The sequence below is a fragment of the Chiloscyllium plagiosum genome, chromosome 25 (assembly GCF_004010195.1).
Source record: "Chiloscyllium plagiosum isolate BGI_BamShark_2017 chromosome 25, ASM401019v2, whole genome shotgun sequence".
Classification (NCBI taxonomy): domain Eukaryota; kingdom Metazoa; phylum Chordata; class Chondrichthyes; order Orectolobiformes; family Hemiscylliidae; genus Chiloscyllium; species Chiloscyllium plagiosum.
The window spans coordinates 15,695,402-15,710,633 of NC_057734.1; the positions used below are offsets into that span (position 1 = coordinate 15,695,402).

The 15,232-nt window shown below is 41.9% G+C and overlaps 1 protein-coding gene across 1 annotated transcript in view; it reads left to right on the plus strand.

Annotated features, from left to right (window-relative positions):
• pxmp2 (peroxisomal membrane protein 2) overlaps positions 1-15,232 on the plus strand; it is a 46,352-nt gene that overhangs the window by 4,448 nt on the left and 26,672 nt on the right. The window contains exon 2 of the mRNA XM_043715582.1: positions 13,473-13,586. Within this exon, the coding sequence (XP_043571517.1) occupies positions 13,473-13,586 (114 nt within the window). The remainder of the gene's footprint in view (positions 1-13,472; positions 13,587-15,232) is intronic.

Consider the following 15,232-nt stretch of genomic DNA (forward strand, 5'->3'; position numbering starts at 1 on the left):
GCATCCACGATTTCTCGAGCCATCTCCTTCAGTACCCTGGGATGTAGACCATCAGGACCCGGGGACTTATCAGCCTTCAGACCTAACAGTCTCTCCAACACCAAATCTTGGCAAATATAAATTCCCTTAAGTTCAGGTCCTTCAGCCACTGTTACCTCAGGGAGATTGCTTGTGTCTTCCCCAGTGAACACAGATCTGAAGTACCCATTTAATTCCTCTGCCATTTCTTTGTTCCTAGTAATATATTCCCCTGTTTCTGTCTTCAAGGGCCCAATTTTTGACCTAACCATTTTTTTGCCTTGCACATACCTAAAAAAGCTAAAAAATGACATGTCACATGCTGTTGCTTTATCAGGTTCACTATACGTATGCTGAACAATGGAAACAACATGCTATAGAAAACAGTGATTTCACAAGCAGTAGGTCAAATTAAAGTTTTGTCTAATTGGTCTGGGCAGATAGTGACATAGCAATAATATCACTGTGCTAGTAATCCACAAGCCCAGGTCTGGGAATGTGGATTAAATTCCACCATGGCAGCTGGTTGAATTTTTAAATTTGATTAATAATTCTGGAATTATAAAGCTAATCTCAGTTTCATGGTCACCGCTATTACTTTGTGGTAACCACTCATCTGGTTCATTAATATCCATTAAGGAAGGGAACCTCCCACCTTACCCAATATGACCAACATGTGGCTCTGGACCGATAGGAACGTGGTTGATTCTTAAATGCTGTCTGAGATGGCTTAGCAAACAACTTTGTTCAAGGGTAGTTGGGATAGAGAACAAATGCTGATTTGTTAGTAACACCACATCCCATGAAAGAATAAAGGAAAAAGAAAGATGAAATTCCATGAGCAACACCATCCTACTGATGGAAGGGCCCAGCAGATGTGTAAATGACAAGACAAATATTTGCAACAAATTTGAGTATGCTAAGTGAATGATTCATCTTGGTTTGCTCCTGAGATTCCACCATCACAAGTCAATCTTTATTAAATAAATACATTCTATGTCATAACAGCTATGACAAAGACATGGGGTCTGTCATCATATGGCCATAATGCTGATGATTTGTGTTTTGGAAATTGCTGCACATCCAGTCTAGCTGTCTTGTGTTAACTCTTTCACCTGCTGATCTGGTACGGCTGTTGGGTCCTTCAGGGTCAAGTCATCTTGGTCAATGAGGTTCCGTTCTGTTTCAACTACAACATGAACACCTACTTGATTATGTGGAAAATTGCCCCGTGCTGTCCACAAAAAAAGTAGTTAAATTCAAGCTGGCCAATTTCTGCTTATCAGTCTATTTTCAAATGTAACCAAAGTGGTAGCAAGCTATGTTTTCAAAGTGGTGAAATAGCACATAGTCACTGCTCAATGATGTTTAGATCCTTTGGGTACCCAGTAGAAGAACTCAACAGCTTTGGTCAAAATGTGTGTGAAAGACCTGAATTTCAGAGCAGTGAGGAGAGTGGCAATCTTGGACATTGGGCAGCATTTAACCAAGGAGCTGTAGCAAAATTGAAGTCAATAGGAATCAGATTGGAGTTATACCTAGCACAAAGGGACACGATTGTAGAGTCAATCGTCTTGGTCCCAAGAAATCACTCAATACGTCCTCAGGGTTTTATATTTTCTAATCAATCTGTTGAGATGTTACGAATCCCCTTTGGAGCAGATGGAACTTGAACCCTAGCTTCCTGGTTCAGAGGTAGGAACACCACACTGTGCCACAAGGTCCTAAGTTCCTTGGGGTAGTAATTTAGGATCAACTAATTTCAGCTGCTTAATTGATAATGTCTGTGCATCATAAGATCAAAAGCGGGGTTGATTGATTTCAAAGTGGTTATGTTGGAACTCTTGCTAATTTTTTGTTAGTTTTATTTTTATTCTTTTATCAATTTTAGTTTGGAGTTGTGAACTGAAGACCCTTGATAAAAGAAAAAGAACAGGCCAAACTAGCTTTTGTTTCTTTGTGAGGCCAGGACTGTATGTTAATTGCAGGCTGTTTCCTGTTAAAATTGTTCCTACAGATACAATAATCCCATGAAGAGCATTGTGTTTAAACTGATATTTGGTTCTTAATGGGGTCAGTACCTGGGAATTGATTTCTACAAATTATGGAGACACCCTATATCCAAGCAGATGGCAAATATTGAGGTTTCGGGAAACGATGGTCAGTTTCTGGGTGGGACCATAGTTAGAGTTTTTTTTAACAATGTTTACTGAGGAGAAGCATTTGGCTGCTATTGACTCAGCATAAAGATTTGAAAGTCCTCGCCTAATCTCCCTCACCAACTTTTGGAAGCCAACTGATTAGAAAGCTAAATTAAAAGTATTGCTAACTGTACCTGAGTGAAAGGAAAAGATGACCCCGATTGATATTTCCAGAAAAGCAACCAAGGAGTCCACATCTATTCCTATGAAATAACACATAGTGAAAATAATTAGGAAATCTGGCCAGTTTTGTTATTTTCTTTCATTTATCCCTTAACTATGTTTGTTTATCTTCTGTCTTTTGTGTCATTGGGAGCTGAAAAAACACGTTTTGGGCTAAAAGCATAGACATTAACTGAATTAACTTGTTTATTTTTTCTCAGTTAAAGTTATTGTATATTTAATACATTTTAAGTCTTTTGTTTAAGGTATAAAACTGGACTTAATTATTCACAAAGTCTGGTTCGGAACCATTGGAGAAACTGTTGAGATCTTTAAAGCATTTAATTTCATTGTGTTGTAGATACAAAGGTAGATTGGTTGATTTGGTTTGGCTATCTGTAACATTTGTAATTCCCTTACATGTTGAAGCAATTTTTTAACTCATGCTGGATATCGTAAAAAACATAAAGCTTAGACAAGTTAGTGGCAAAATGTCACACAGGTGATCGACATTTTCAACAATAGAATCAAACCATCTTTCATTCGTATTTCAATGGTATTACCAGTTTTATCCCACTATCAAGGTTCTGAAGTGTCACCGTTGACCAGAAACTTAATCACACTAACCACATAAATGCTGTAGCTACAGGGATGTCAAAATGCTGGGTATTCTGCAGTGAGAGTCTTAGCTCCTGCTCCATCCAGGACAAACCTTCACTGCCTTTACTATCTAGAAAATGCACAGGGATCAACTAACCAAGCCTTCTAAAGGTTTTTTTCCAATCCACACAGATGTCACACTAGGATTGATTTTTTTCTGACCTCTGTAGCAACCCTGGACTTGGTGGCATCTTGTACGATTGGTAATATTACTATTTCTGATCATGCTCCAGTGTACCTTATAGTTAAGATTAAGAATGTTACAGTGGGTCAGAGGTACTGGCGACTGAATCCCTTTATCCTCAAGGATAACAAGTTTGTGGACTATTTCTCTCGGGAATTTCGGGTGCTCCTGGACATTAACTCAGGGTCGGTCAGTAGTCCATCTGTCCTTTGAGAAACTGCCAAAGCCTATGTCAGGGGGTTAGTTATTTCCTACTCTGCTAGTAGGAAGCAGCAGAACGGTGAGCAGCAATGTCTCCTTGAAGCACAGTTGAAGGCAACCAAGTAGGCTTCCTTTGACAGGCCCTTGTTCATCAAACTACAGAGGATCACGGTACTGCATCTGTATTGAATTCCGTGCTCACACAGATGGCAAAGAAAGAGCTTACCTTTGCAAAGCAAAGGTTATACGAACATGGTGACAGGCCAGATAAATACTTAGTATATGTCACCAAAAAGGAGCGCCCCTCAAGCCATTGCGGCGATTAGGGAAGGGTCTGGGAACCTAACATGTGATTCTAAAAAGATTAATGTGGCATTTCAGAGATTTTACTCTAAGTTATATCAATCTGATGGTTATAAGGAGGGGCGGGTCTAAATGGAATCTTTTTTTAAGGATCTAGAGCTCCCGGGCATGACTCCCTGAGCAAGAGTCCTTTCTCAATGCCCCCATATCAGAGCAAGAGGTGCAGGAAGCTGTGAGGCAGTTTCAGAGTGGAAAAACGCCAAGTCCTGATGGACTCCCATAGTGAATTTTATAAGGAATTTATAAGCATACTGTCAGGCCCGATGCTCAATATGTTTAAAGACTAATATGGCCATGATTGTCTCCTGCCATTTAGGGCGGTAGGTGGCTCGGCAGTGCTTCCTGCTGCCTCACAGTTTCGATTCCAGTCATGGGCAACTGTCTGTGTGGAGTTTGCACATTCTCCCCGTGTCTGCGTGGGTTTCCTCCAGGTACTCCAGTTTCTTCCCACATTCGAAAGATGTGCAGGTCAGGTGAATTGGCCATGCTAAATTGTCCACAGTTGTTAGGTGCATTAGTCAGAGGGGGGTAGGCTACACTTCGGAGGGTCTGTGTGGACTTGTTGGGCCGAAGGGCCTGTTTCCACACTGTAGGGAATTTAATCTATTCTAATCTCTGAGAGAGGCCAATATTTCACTTATTCTTAAAAAAAGGAAGGACCTGGAGGCCTGTGCTCCATACAGGCCTATTTCACTCCTAAAAGTGGACTTTAAAATCCTCCTATAAGACTCTTGCATTAAGGCTGGAGACAGTGTTACCCACCATTGTTAAAGAGGATCAGACAGACTTCATAAAGGGCCACAGATCCTCCAATAATGTTAGGAGGCTGCTTAGTGTAATTCAAGCATGCTGACAACAGTCAATACAGAAATTGGTGATTTTTCTAGCTACAGAGAAGGCATTTGACCGAGTTGAGTGGCCAAACCATTTCTATACTCTGGAGCGGTATGTTTTGGGCGAAGTCTTTATAAGTTGGGTAAAGGTTCTCTGCAGTGGTCCTCTTGCTGCAGTCATCAACAATGGGGTACGATCAAGTAATTTTAATGTTCTTAGGGGCAGCTGGCAGGGCTGTCCCCTCTCGCCACTGCTTTTTACGTTGGTGATTGAACCATTGACGAAGGCCATTCGTAGAGATCCTAATATATCAGCTCCAGAAGTGGGGTCAAAATTACATAAGATTTTGTTGTATGCGGACGATGTCCTAATTTTTTTGTCAAATCCATCAGTTCCAGTGCCTTGCCTGATACAATGCATCTGCGAGTTTGGCGCCTTTTTAGGTAAAAAATTATCTTTGCAAAATCAGAGGCTATGCCTATGGGTGGTCTTACAAAAGGTCTTGAGGATGAATATCGATTTCCATTTAGGTTGTCATGGGGGGGTTTTTTGTATTTGGGCATATTTATTACTGGATTGGCTGTTCAAAGCCAATTTTGTTCAATTATTTGACAACATTTGATAGCGCTTATTAAGATGAATATTCTCCCCTGTTTGCTGTCCTCTATATGGATGCTCCCTCTGATTTTCAATAAGCGAATATTCAGGAGATTAAATGGCTGGTTCAGCTAATTTATTTCGCATCGTAAGCAACCCCTGAACTGCAACTACCTCACAGATTAGGGGGAAGTGGATCTCCCAGACATTAAAAGCTACCAACTAAGCTCACTTTTATCTTACATGAGTGATTGGGGACCCTGTTTCAATATGGTTAGACATCGAAACCTCCCAGTAAGGTGCCCCCTTACTAGCTTGAGAGGATTTTGGGTGTAAGGGTGGAGAAGGACCTGATCTCTCTTCTTCTGGGCCTGCCCAGTGTGTTCCCTGCAGATGCGCATAAGAAAAAACTTTTCAATATCCTCACTTTTCCGCAAGAAAGAATATCTTGCAAGGTTGTGTATCCGAAAACCTCCCCGGGCCTGTCAGGTTTGTGGAAGATTGTTATGGAGCATGTTCCTTTGTATTTTTTCACAGTATGGTACACCACAAAACTGAGAATTTTTATATGACATGGCAGCTCTTTTTGGAATACCTGGACATAGATTTATCTACCACACTAACAAGGGCTTTTATATAGCAGTAGAGATTGTGTTTTACGAGTCCAGTATCTGGGGAGGAGGAACTGTGAATGTATGAGTGTCTTATTTGGCTGAGTTGAGTGTTACTATTTATTAGTTTGTTGGTTATTATTTATTTAGTTTAATAGTTAATTGGGTTTTCTTTATTCTGTATTTTTGTACATTGTACATGAGGGTGGTTTTTTTTAACTTTTTGTACTTGTGTTTTTTTGTACTGTTTTGAATTGTATATTATTGTTTTGTATTTGTAATATTAAAAATATATTTTTAAAAAAAGGTAATTTCACTACATGACATGCAGTGATTGCAGGAGGCAACTTACCACATCTCAAATGCAGTTAGGGAGGGCAATACATGCTAAAGTGTTGATATCTGTGAATGAATTGGGAAAAGTTCTATTCCTATGTTCCATCTCCTATTCAACAGCAATAGAGGAGAAAGTACTTGAATTCCAATGAAACAACTTATTTTATTATTAACTTATTCTCCAGATTACTATCGCTATAATTAATTATTTACCTACAGAGTTACTGACAAAGTTTGTAGAAGTAAAGTAAAGCTATCAATATTGCACAAGAAAGCAGGGCTTTCAGCCTTTGTTCAATGTCAAAGTCACTCTAGTTATTAACTTCAAGTATTAACTCTGTAATGAATCACAATGACTAAAAGTCAGCTCTGAAATCCTTTTTTGTCCCCCACTCAGTATACTCTGAGGATATATTTGCAGAAAGACCTCTCTCCAGTCTTGAATCTGGGTGCATCAAATATTGAACAGATGAGATGAGTGAAGGTTTTGTATATCCTACCTTCTTGGGTCAAGTACAGCATGACTAATCTAGCAGAGGGAAGAGTGAATGAGTTTACATGTAGTCCAGTAGAACATCTATCCTATTGCAATTGCAGCCTTTTCATTCATTATTAATTTCATGACCGTAATACATTCATAAATTTTATTGAACTTGCATTTATATATTACTTTGTGTTTTCCCAGAATATCTCAAAGTGCATGACAATTAATGAAGTACTTGTAAAGCATTCATTGTTGCAATGTAGGAACCGTTGTAATGAAGTGAATCCGTGCAAAGTTTCACAAACTGCAATGAGATGATGATTTGGTGATGTTCATTGAGTTAACTACAACTTTAAGAACTCACCCACCCTGCTTCAGATAGTGTCCCTGCATCTTTTTTATAATGCCTGAGAGAATTGACGTTTCATCATATGAATTGAATTCCTCAGGAGCATCCACAATTTTCTGATAAAAACTCTAAAGTGGGGCTTAACTCATAATATTCTGACTTAAAGGTGATCATGCCATCACCGAAGTTGACACCTTAAAATAAAAAAATGATGAACAGTGTAGGTGGGAACAGCAAGTTAGACATGGATATTATTGTAAAGTCACCATAGTTCCAGAGGACTGTGGAGCTGCTCCCTCCTTAGGGATGATTTGGTGGTGAGCTTAACTGGCGAGTCACCATGCCTCAGGTGAAGGCTGAGGGTGAGAAGGTGAGACTTTCATTGATAGTTTATGTGAGTGAACACTATTATGACAGAGGTACTAATATGAGATCGGCCATTTTATATCAAGAAAGATTGATCAAAGCCAATACCCCGTCACTAAATCACCCTTTTATTTACTTGTGCACATTACACTGGTTGCAGCAAGCCAGTTTGGAGTCTGAACTAAGGATAGTCTAATCTCCTGGTTCTATTTTTTTTTGCCTCCAAATCCCTATTTTTTTTCTTCTTTTTTTCGTTTTTTTTCTTTTTTTATGGTGTGTGTGTGGAGGTGTGAGACACAGTGAGAGACACAAGGTGCACAAATCTTTATTCAGTTTCCACCACCAGGAAGATAGGAAAACACCCGGGTGGCCAGTGACAAACACTGCCCTTCACATCAAAGGGCAGTGCTATGTGATCAAAACAGTGAAGGGGAGGGTAGGGACTAAATCAAAATAGAGTTGGAGGGAGAAATAATGCACTCCACTCCCTGCGGCACCCACCTCTCCCTGAACAACTCCAGGGTGTTGGTTGACACCCTAACGACCCCCTCCACAGCCCGCTGCCTGTTCCTGTTAATGGCCACTTTGGCCAGGCCCTGCGGTTGCAGGGGACTGCTGCGTGCAACACCCGCCACCCCAGATCCCTGAGAGAAAGGGGGAGGGCTCCCGCGTAGAGAGCCCTCCACTGGGGATCCCCACCGCCCGGTGGAATCTCCTGGTTCTATTTTTTTACCCGGGTGGCCAATGACAAGCACTGCCCTTCGCATCAAAGGCCAGTGCTGTGTGATCAAAACAGTGAAGGGGAGGGTAGGGACTAAATTAAAATAGAATTGGAGGGAGAAATGATGCACTCCACTCCCTGCGGCGCCCACCTCTCCCTGAACAACTCCAGGGTGTTGGTGGACACCGCGTGCTCCTTCTCCAAGGACACCCGGGCCCTAACGTAGCCGCGGAAGAGGGGCAGGCAGTCGGCCCTAACGACCCCCTCCACGGCCCGCTGCCTGGACCTGTTGATTGCCAGTTTGGCCAGGCCCAGGAGCAGACCCACGAGGAGGTCTTCAGACCTGCCCTCCTTCCTCCGTACCGGGTGCCCAAAGATCAGGAGCGTGGGACTGAAGTGCAGCCAAAAACAGAGGAGAAGGTTTTTCAGGAAATCAAAAAGGGAATGCAAACACCCACACCCAATATATACATGGTCCACGAACTCCACAGCGCCACAGAACAAGCAGTTGGGGTGGGAGTCCGTGAACCACCGCAACCTGCGGTTGCAGGGGACTGCTGCGTGCAGCACCCTCCACCCCAGATCCCCGAGAGAAAGGGGGAGGGCTCCCGCGTAGAGAGCCCTCCACTGGGGATCCCCACCACCCGGTGGAATCTCCTGGTTCTAATCATCAGCCAGGGCTTTCCTGATTGATTGGGGTTGTTAACCTGGACCAATGATAAGTATATATTTAAACGGTGTGAAGCTGGAAACAAAGAGCAGGGATAAATGGATGTTTTTCTAGTTGGTGAGCTGTGGCGAGTGGTATGCCTCAGAGATCAGTATTGGGACTGCAATTATTTACAATTTACATGGATGATTTAGAGTTGGGGACCATGTACAGTGTGTCAAAGTTTGCAGATGTCACTAACATGAGTGGTACAGCAAAGTGTGCAGAGGAGAATGGAAGTCTGCAGAAGGATATACTGTAGATAGATAAAGTAAGTGGGCAAGAATCTGGCAGATGGAGTACATTGTTGGGAAATGTGAGAACATTCATTTTGATCAGAATAACAGCAAAGTGGACTATTATTTAAATGCTGAAAAATGCAGCATGCTACTGTGCAGAGACACCTGGTGTCCTTGTGCATGAATCACAAAAAAGTTGGTTTGCAGGTATAACAGGCAATTAAGAAGGAAAATGGAATGTTGTCCTTCACTGCTAGAGGGATGGAGGTTAAAAATAACGAGGTTACTCTGAAGCTTTTTCGGGTGCACATGGAGTACTGTGTACAGTTTTGATCTTCATACTTGAGAAGATGTATTGGCATCGGAGGGGGTGCAGAGGAGGTTCACTAAATTGAAATTGAGAGGGTTAGCTTATGAGGAGAGATTGAGTAGAAGAGATTGAGTAGACTGGGACAATAATCGTTGCTGTGGTTCTGTTCGCCGAGCTGGAAGTTTTTGTTGCAAACGTTTCGTCCCCTGGCTAGGCGACATCATCAGTGCTTGGGAGCCTCCTGCGAAGCGCTTCTTTGATGTTTCCTCCGGTGTTTATAGTGGTCTGTCCCTGCCGCTTCCGGTTGTCAGTTTCAGCTGTCCGCTGTAGTGGTTGGTATATTGGGTCCTTGCATGGTATTTTGTACACTACATTCGTTTTGCTCATGTTGGGTATCGGGTCCTTCGTTCTGGTGAGTTGTTGTCTGAGCGTGGCTGTTGGTTTGTGTGCCGTTATGTGTCCTAGGGGTCGCAGTAGTCTGGCTGTCAGTGCTGTGATGCTCCTGATGTATGGTAGTGTGGCTAGTCCTTTTGGTTGTGGTATGTCCTCGTTCCGTGGTCTTTCTCTTAGGCATCTGTTGATGAAGTTGCGCGGGTATCCGTTTTTTGGCGAATACCTTGTATAGGTGTTCCTCTTCTTCTTTTTGCAGTTCTGGTGTACTTCAGTATGTTGTGGCCCTTTTGAATAGTGTCCTGATGCAGCTTCGTTTGTGTGTGTTGTGGTGGTTACTTTCATAGTTTAGGACTTGGTCTGTGTGTGTGGCTTTCCTGTATACCCTTGTAGTGAATTCTCCGTTCGGTGTTCTCTGTACCATCACGTCTAGGATTGGGAGTTGGCTATCCTTTTCTTCTTCTCTCGTGAATCGGATTCCATGCACTATGATTATTGTCGGCATTCTGATCACAGCATTGACTTCTGGTTCTGGAAGTTGCTACCATGCTCAGATTTCAGAGATATGACACCAAAATTGGAGGTGTACTGGACAGCGAAGAAGGTTATCTCAGATTACAATGAGATCTTGATCAGATAGGCCAATGGGCTGAGAAGTGGCAGACAGAGTTTAATTCAGATAAATGTGAGGTGCTGCATTTTGGGAAAGCAAATCTTAGCAGGACTTATACACTTAATGGTAAGGTCCTAGGGAGTGCTGCTGAACAAAGAGACCTTGGAGTCGTAGGTTGGTAGGATAGTGAAGAAGGCATTTGGTATACTTTATTGGTCAGAGTATTGAGTACAGGAGTTGGGAGGTCATGATGCGGCTGTACAGGACATAGTTAGGCCACTGTTGGAATATTGCTTGCAATTCTGGTCTCCTTCCTATAGCAAAGATGTTGTGAAACTTGAAAGGATTCAGAAAAGATTTACAAGGATGTTGCCAGGATTGGAGGATTTGAACTATAGGGAGAGGTTGAACATGTTGGGGCTGTTTTCCCTGGAGTGTTGGAGGCTGAGGGGTGACCTTATAGAGGTTTATAAAATCATGAGGGGCATGGATAGGATAAATAGACAAAGTCTTTTCCCTGGGATGGGGAGTCCAGAACTAGAGGGTATAGGTTTAGGATGACAGGGGAAAGATATAAAACAGACCTATGGGGCAACTTTTTCACGCAGAGGCTGATATGTGTATGGAATGAGCTGCCAGAGGAAGTGGTGAAAGCTAGTAGAATTGCAACATTTAAAAGGATGGGTATACGAATAGGAAGGGTTTGGATGGATATGGTATGGGTGCTAGCTGGTGGGACGAGATTGTGTTGGGATATCTGGTCAGAATGGACGAGTTGGACCGAAGGGTCTATTTCCGTGCTGTATATCTTTATGACTCTATATGCACAGCTGGTAAGAAAATTCAAGGGAACACAACCCGGACCTAAGATGCACCCTCTCTTGTACTCCAGGTAATGTCTTCCACCACCACCACCACACCACCAATCTCCCCCTGCCCTCCATTTATCTTAAACTCTGCATCATTGAACTGGTCCCTTGTCACCTTGAACTGCTATTCTACCCACTTGCCATCCTAATGACTTGGCAACCCACCCCTACCCATCAGACATCCAGCACCTGTAGCCCTATCCTTTTGGTATTCTCCCCATCTAGTACCCTATCCGTGCTTACCAGACAATTTGGTCCCCCCTTTCCTTCCCCCTTAAAAGCAAATCTATTTGGTTCTGTACCCTAACCTCTCACTTTCCTTTTGTACTTATTATTTGATAGCAGCTGTCAAAGTGGCTGTGATTCTGGATCTTTAAATTTTTGAATTCTGGATTTCACTGCTGTGAAATGGTGGCGCAGTTTGCCTTATCCCATCAGTTTGAAACGAAAGAGAGCTGTCAGAAAAGAAGTATGGCTCCCCATTTCTGAAGAAGGCCTGATTGGAACATCCTGTCAGACATGTGGAGCTTTCTCCATTCATAAAAGCAAGGGACAGAATGGTAATCTTTTTTGAGATTGTCAATCCTCACAAAATCCAGCCCATTGTGTTCAGTTTTTGGGCACTATACTTGAGGAAGGGGTTTTTGGCCTTGAATGTTGTATCATTCTATTGAATCTTTGCTGCACAGTGTTTGAAAGAGTTAAGTTTTGAGAACTCTTTGGAATACAGTGTGGTCTATGCAATGAATATGTAAGGTGATGCTGAGACAGTATTTACTGAGATAAGGGAGTTCTAGAATTGTGAAGGGAGGAGTTCAGTGCATAGACTTAAAATTAGAACAAAATCATTTAGGATGATGCTGAAGTACATTTCTTCAAACAAAGCATGTGAAAATCTGGAACACTTTCTGACAAATCGTTTATTAAAACTATTGTCAACTGACAATTTTGAAATTGAAAAGGGTAATCTTTTGTTGGGCAAAGGTATTAAGGAACCAAGGCAGGTAGATGGAATTAAGATACAGACCAACCAGGATTTTGAGGTGGCACAGTAGCTCAGTGGTTAGCACTGCTGCCTCACAGTGCCTGGGACCTGGATTTGATTCCAGTCTTGGATTTTACACGTTCTCTTTGTCTCTGCGTGAGTTTCCTTCAGGTGCTCTGGTTTCCTCCCACAGTGGTAAAAACAATGACTGCAGATGCTGGAAACCAGATTCTGGATTAGTGGTGCTGGAAAAGCACAGCAGGTCAGGCAGCATCTGAGAAGCAGTAAAGTCGACGTTTCGGGCAAAAGCCCTTCATCAGGAATACAGGCAGAGTGCCTGAAGGGTGGAGAGATAGTCCAAAGACATACAGGTTATATGGATTGACTATGTTAAATGCCCCATAGTGTCCAGGGATGTCAGGCTAGGTGCATTAGCCATGGGAAATGTACATTTACAGGGCTAGAGTGTGGTGGGGGGGAAGTGGGGTTGGGGTCTGAGTGGGATGCACTTCAGAGGGTCAGTGTTAACTCGATGGGCTGAATGGCCTGCCTCCTCACTGAAGGGATTCTACGATTCAATGAATATTTCAACATAATTACTACATCTTCACTTCAATAAATTAGAAAATGAAAAATGTACTCTTGGTCCTGTTTGTATTCACCTATTTTACAATTTAGCTTGCTTCGATTCTCCTAATGTTAGAAAGGGGAATTGGCTTCAGAAGCCCACAGTGTTAGGTGCATTAGTCAGAGATGAAAATGTGTTGCTGGAAAAGCGCAGCAGGTCAGGCAGCATCCAAGGAGCAGGAGAATCGACATTTCGGGCATGAACCCTTCTTCAGGAATCTGTAGACGGAGGAAGAGAGCTTCTTCAAGGAAGGCATCCTTGTAAGAGGATTTGCAGTAGGTTAAAATCTTCTAGGAGAAAGTGAGGACTGCAGATGCTGGAGATCGGAGCTGAAAATGTGTTGCTGGAAAAGCACAGCAGGTCAGGCAGCATCCAAGGAGCAGGAGAATCGACGTTTCGGGCATGAGCCCTTCTTCAGGAATCTTTGAGGAATCCTGAAGAAGGGCTCATGCCCGAAACGTCGATTCTCCTGCTTCTTGTATGCTGCCTGACCTGCTCCCGCATTAGTCAGCGAGAAATGGGTCTGGGTGGGTTACTCTTTGGAGGGTCGCTGTGGACTGGTTGAGCTGAGGAGCCTGTTTCCACACTGTAAGGACTCTAATCGAATCTAATCTAAATTAACATTTTTCCTTTTGCTCACAGTGGTATTCTGTCAGGACTTGGAAATGTTTTATCTCAAATTATGGAGCAACGAGGCAAGGGCCCAAATGTGAAGACTCTCACCTTTAATGGTCCAGTCAGATTTGGAATATTTGGGTAAGAAGAACTGGTCTACCAATGGTATTTTGTTTTTAATTCTGTATTTAAGTGGAGTAGTTGAATTTGCTGATCAAGTAGTGCAAGCATCGTATTACATACCTTTTGTATTTGCCCACTGTGACAGCATGTCACCAGTGCTTTGATAGTTATTTGATGTGAATAAGTGATTATTTTGATTCTGTGACCTGTCTTTGATGTTAATTTATTTGAATAATTCAAGAGGTTTGAGGATTAAGATTTTCCTCATTTTATTGTCCATTTTCAGTTAGTTTCGAGGTGACTGTTAGATGAAATATGTCAGATGGCAGAAAAAATGTTTGTGTTCCAACATGTGCAGCCAATGCTACTGTGAATCAATCATAGTTTAAGTAATATTAAATGAAAATACATCTAAATGATGAGCTTATAGGTAGTAGGAAATGCCTTGAAGTATATGGAGTTTAATGTGTTATAAAGATTGTATAATTGGTTCTATTCTTTAAATTAACACATTTGTTTCCTATTTCTTGTATTGCACAACTGAGAAATGCATAAGCAGAGCTTTCAACACAGAACAGGCCATTGGATTCCACCAGTTGATGACGCTTTTTCTCCTGTGTGAGAAAATAGTCTAAACCACATTTGCTTGCTCTCTTCCTATAATCCTTGTCACATTTTCTTCATCAAATTATTTAGTAATGTTGACATAGTTGCTGCTGTAACCATTAAACCTGGAAGTGAATTCTACAGCTCCTCTTGCTTTATTCTATATTTTTTGCTTTTAATTTTGCACTCATCATCTCTCATTATAGACCCCTTAATTATTGGAAATAATCTACCATTTTATGCCCTGTTACACATTGTTCCAAGTGCGTTTCTTTCAATTTAATACATTAATCACCAGTGATTAGAGAACTCAGAGTTTGCTCACACCTGTGCTATTAATAGATAAAAAAGGAAGATCAATATGATTTGCGCAGAGAGGCCAGGCTAATCAGGGGTTATAAGCTACTGTCCAATATATCACACTGTCCCTCCTTACCAACAACTTATGCTTTTGTGAAAACATATCCAAAACAACATGCATGTCACACAAAGCCATGTAATAACCATCACCAGCAAGAGAGAATCTAACCATAATCCTTTGGCATTGAATCGTAATACCATTGATTATCCTTTAATATTCTGGGTTTACCATTGACCAGAAATAGAATTAAACCAGACATGTAAATAATGTTGCAACGACAACAGATCTGAGGCTGGGAATTCTCTTCTGTCTTCTGAAGTAGTGAAATCTTGGCATCTGACGTATGTTTATTATTTATGTCTTATCTTACACTGGATGTTGGTTTGACATCTAAATGTGCCCAGATAAGGGAGTCCTACCCATTTTCATAGTGAGACATATTGATTCTGGGAATCCAAGCTGGAGGATGGGAAAAAGTTGTGGTTGTAAGGGCTGCACCTGTTTTAAAGTATTTTAGGTGTTGGAGGTGATTTCCTCGAATTCCAGGAGCAGCAATTACTATTTTATATATTGTTGCATTGTTTTGGAACTTTGGGGAACAAAAGATCAAAACAACAGCATTTTAAAAAGGAGGAAGACAGACAAAGGCAGTGGCCACATGGTCAGAGAAAGAAACCTATTCTGCTGTCTGCACAGC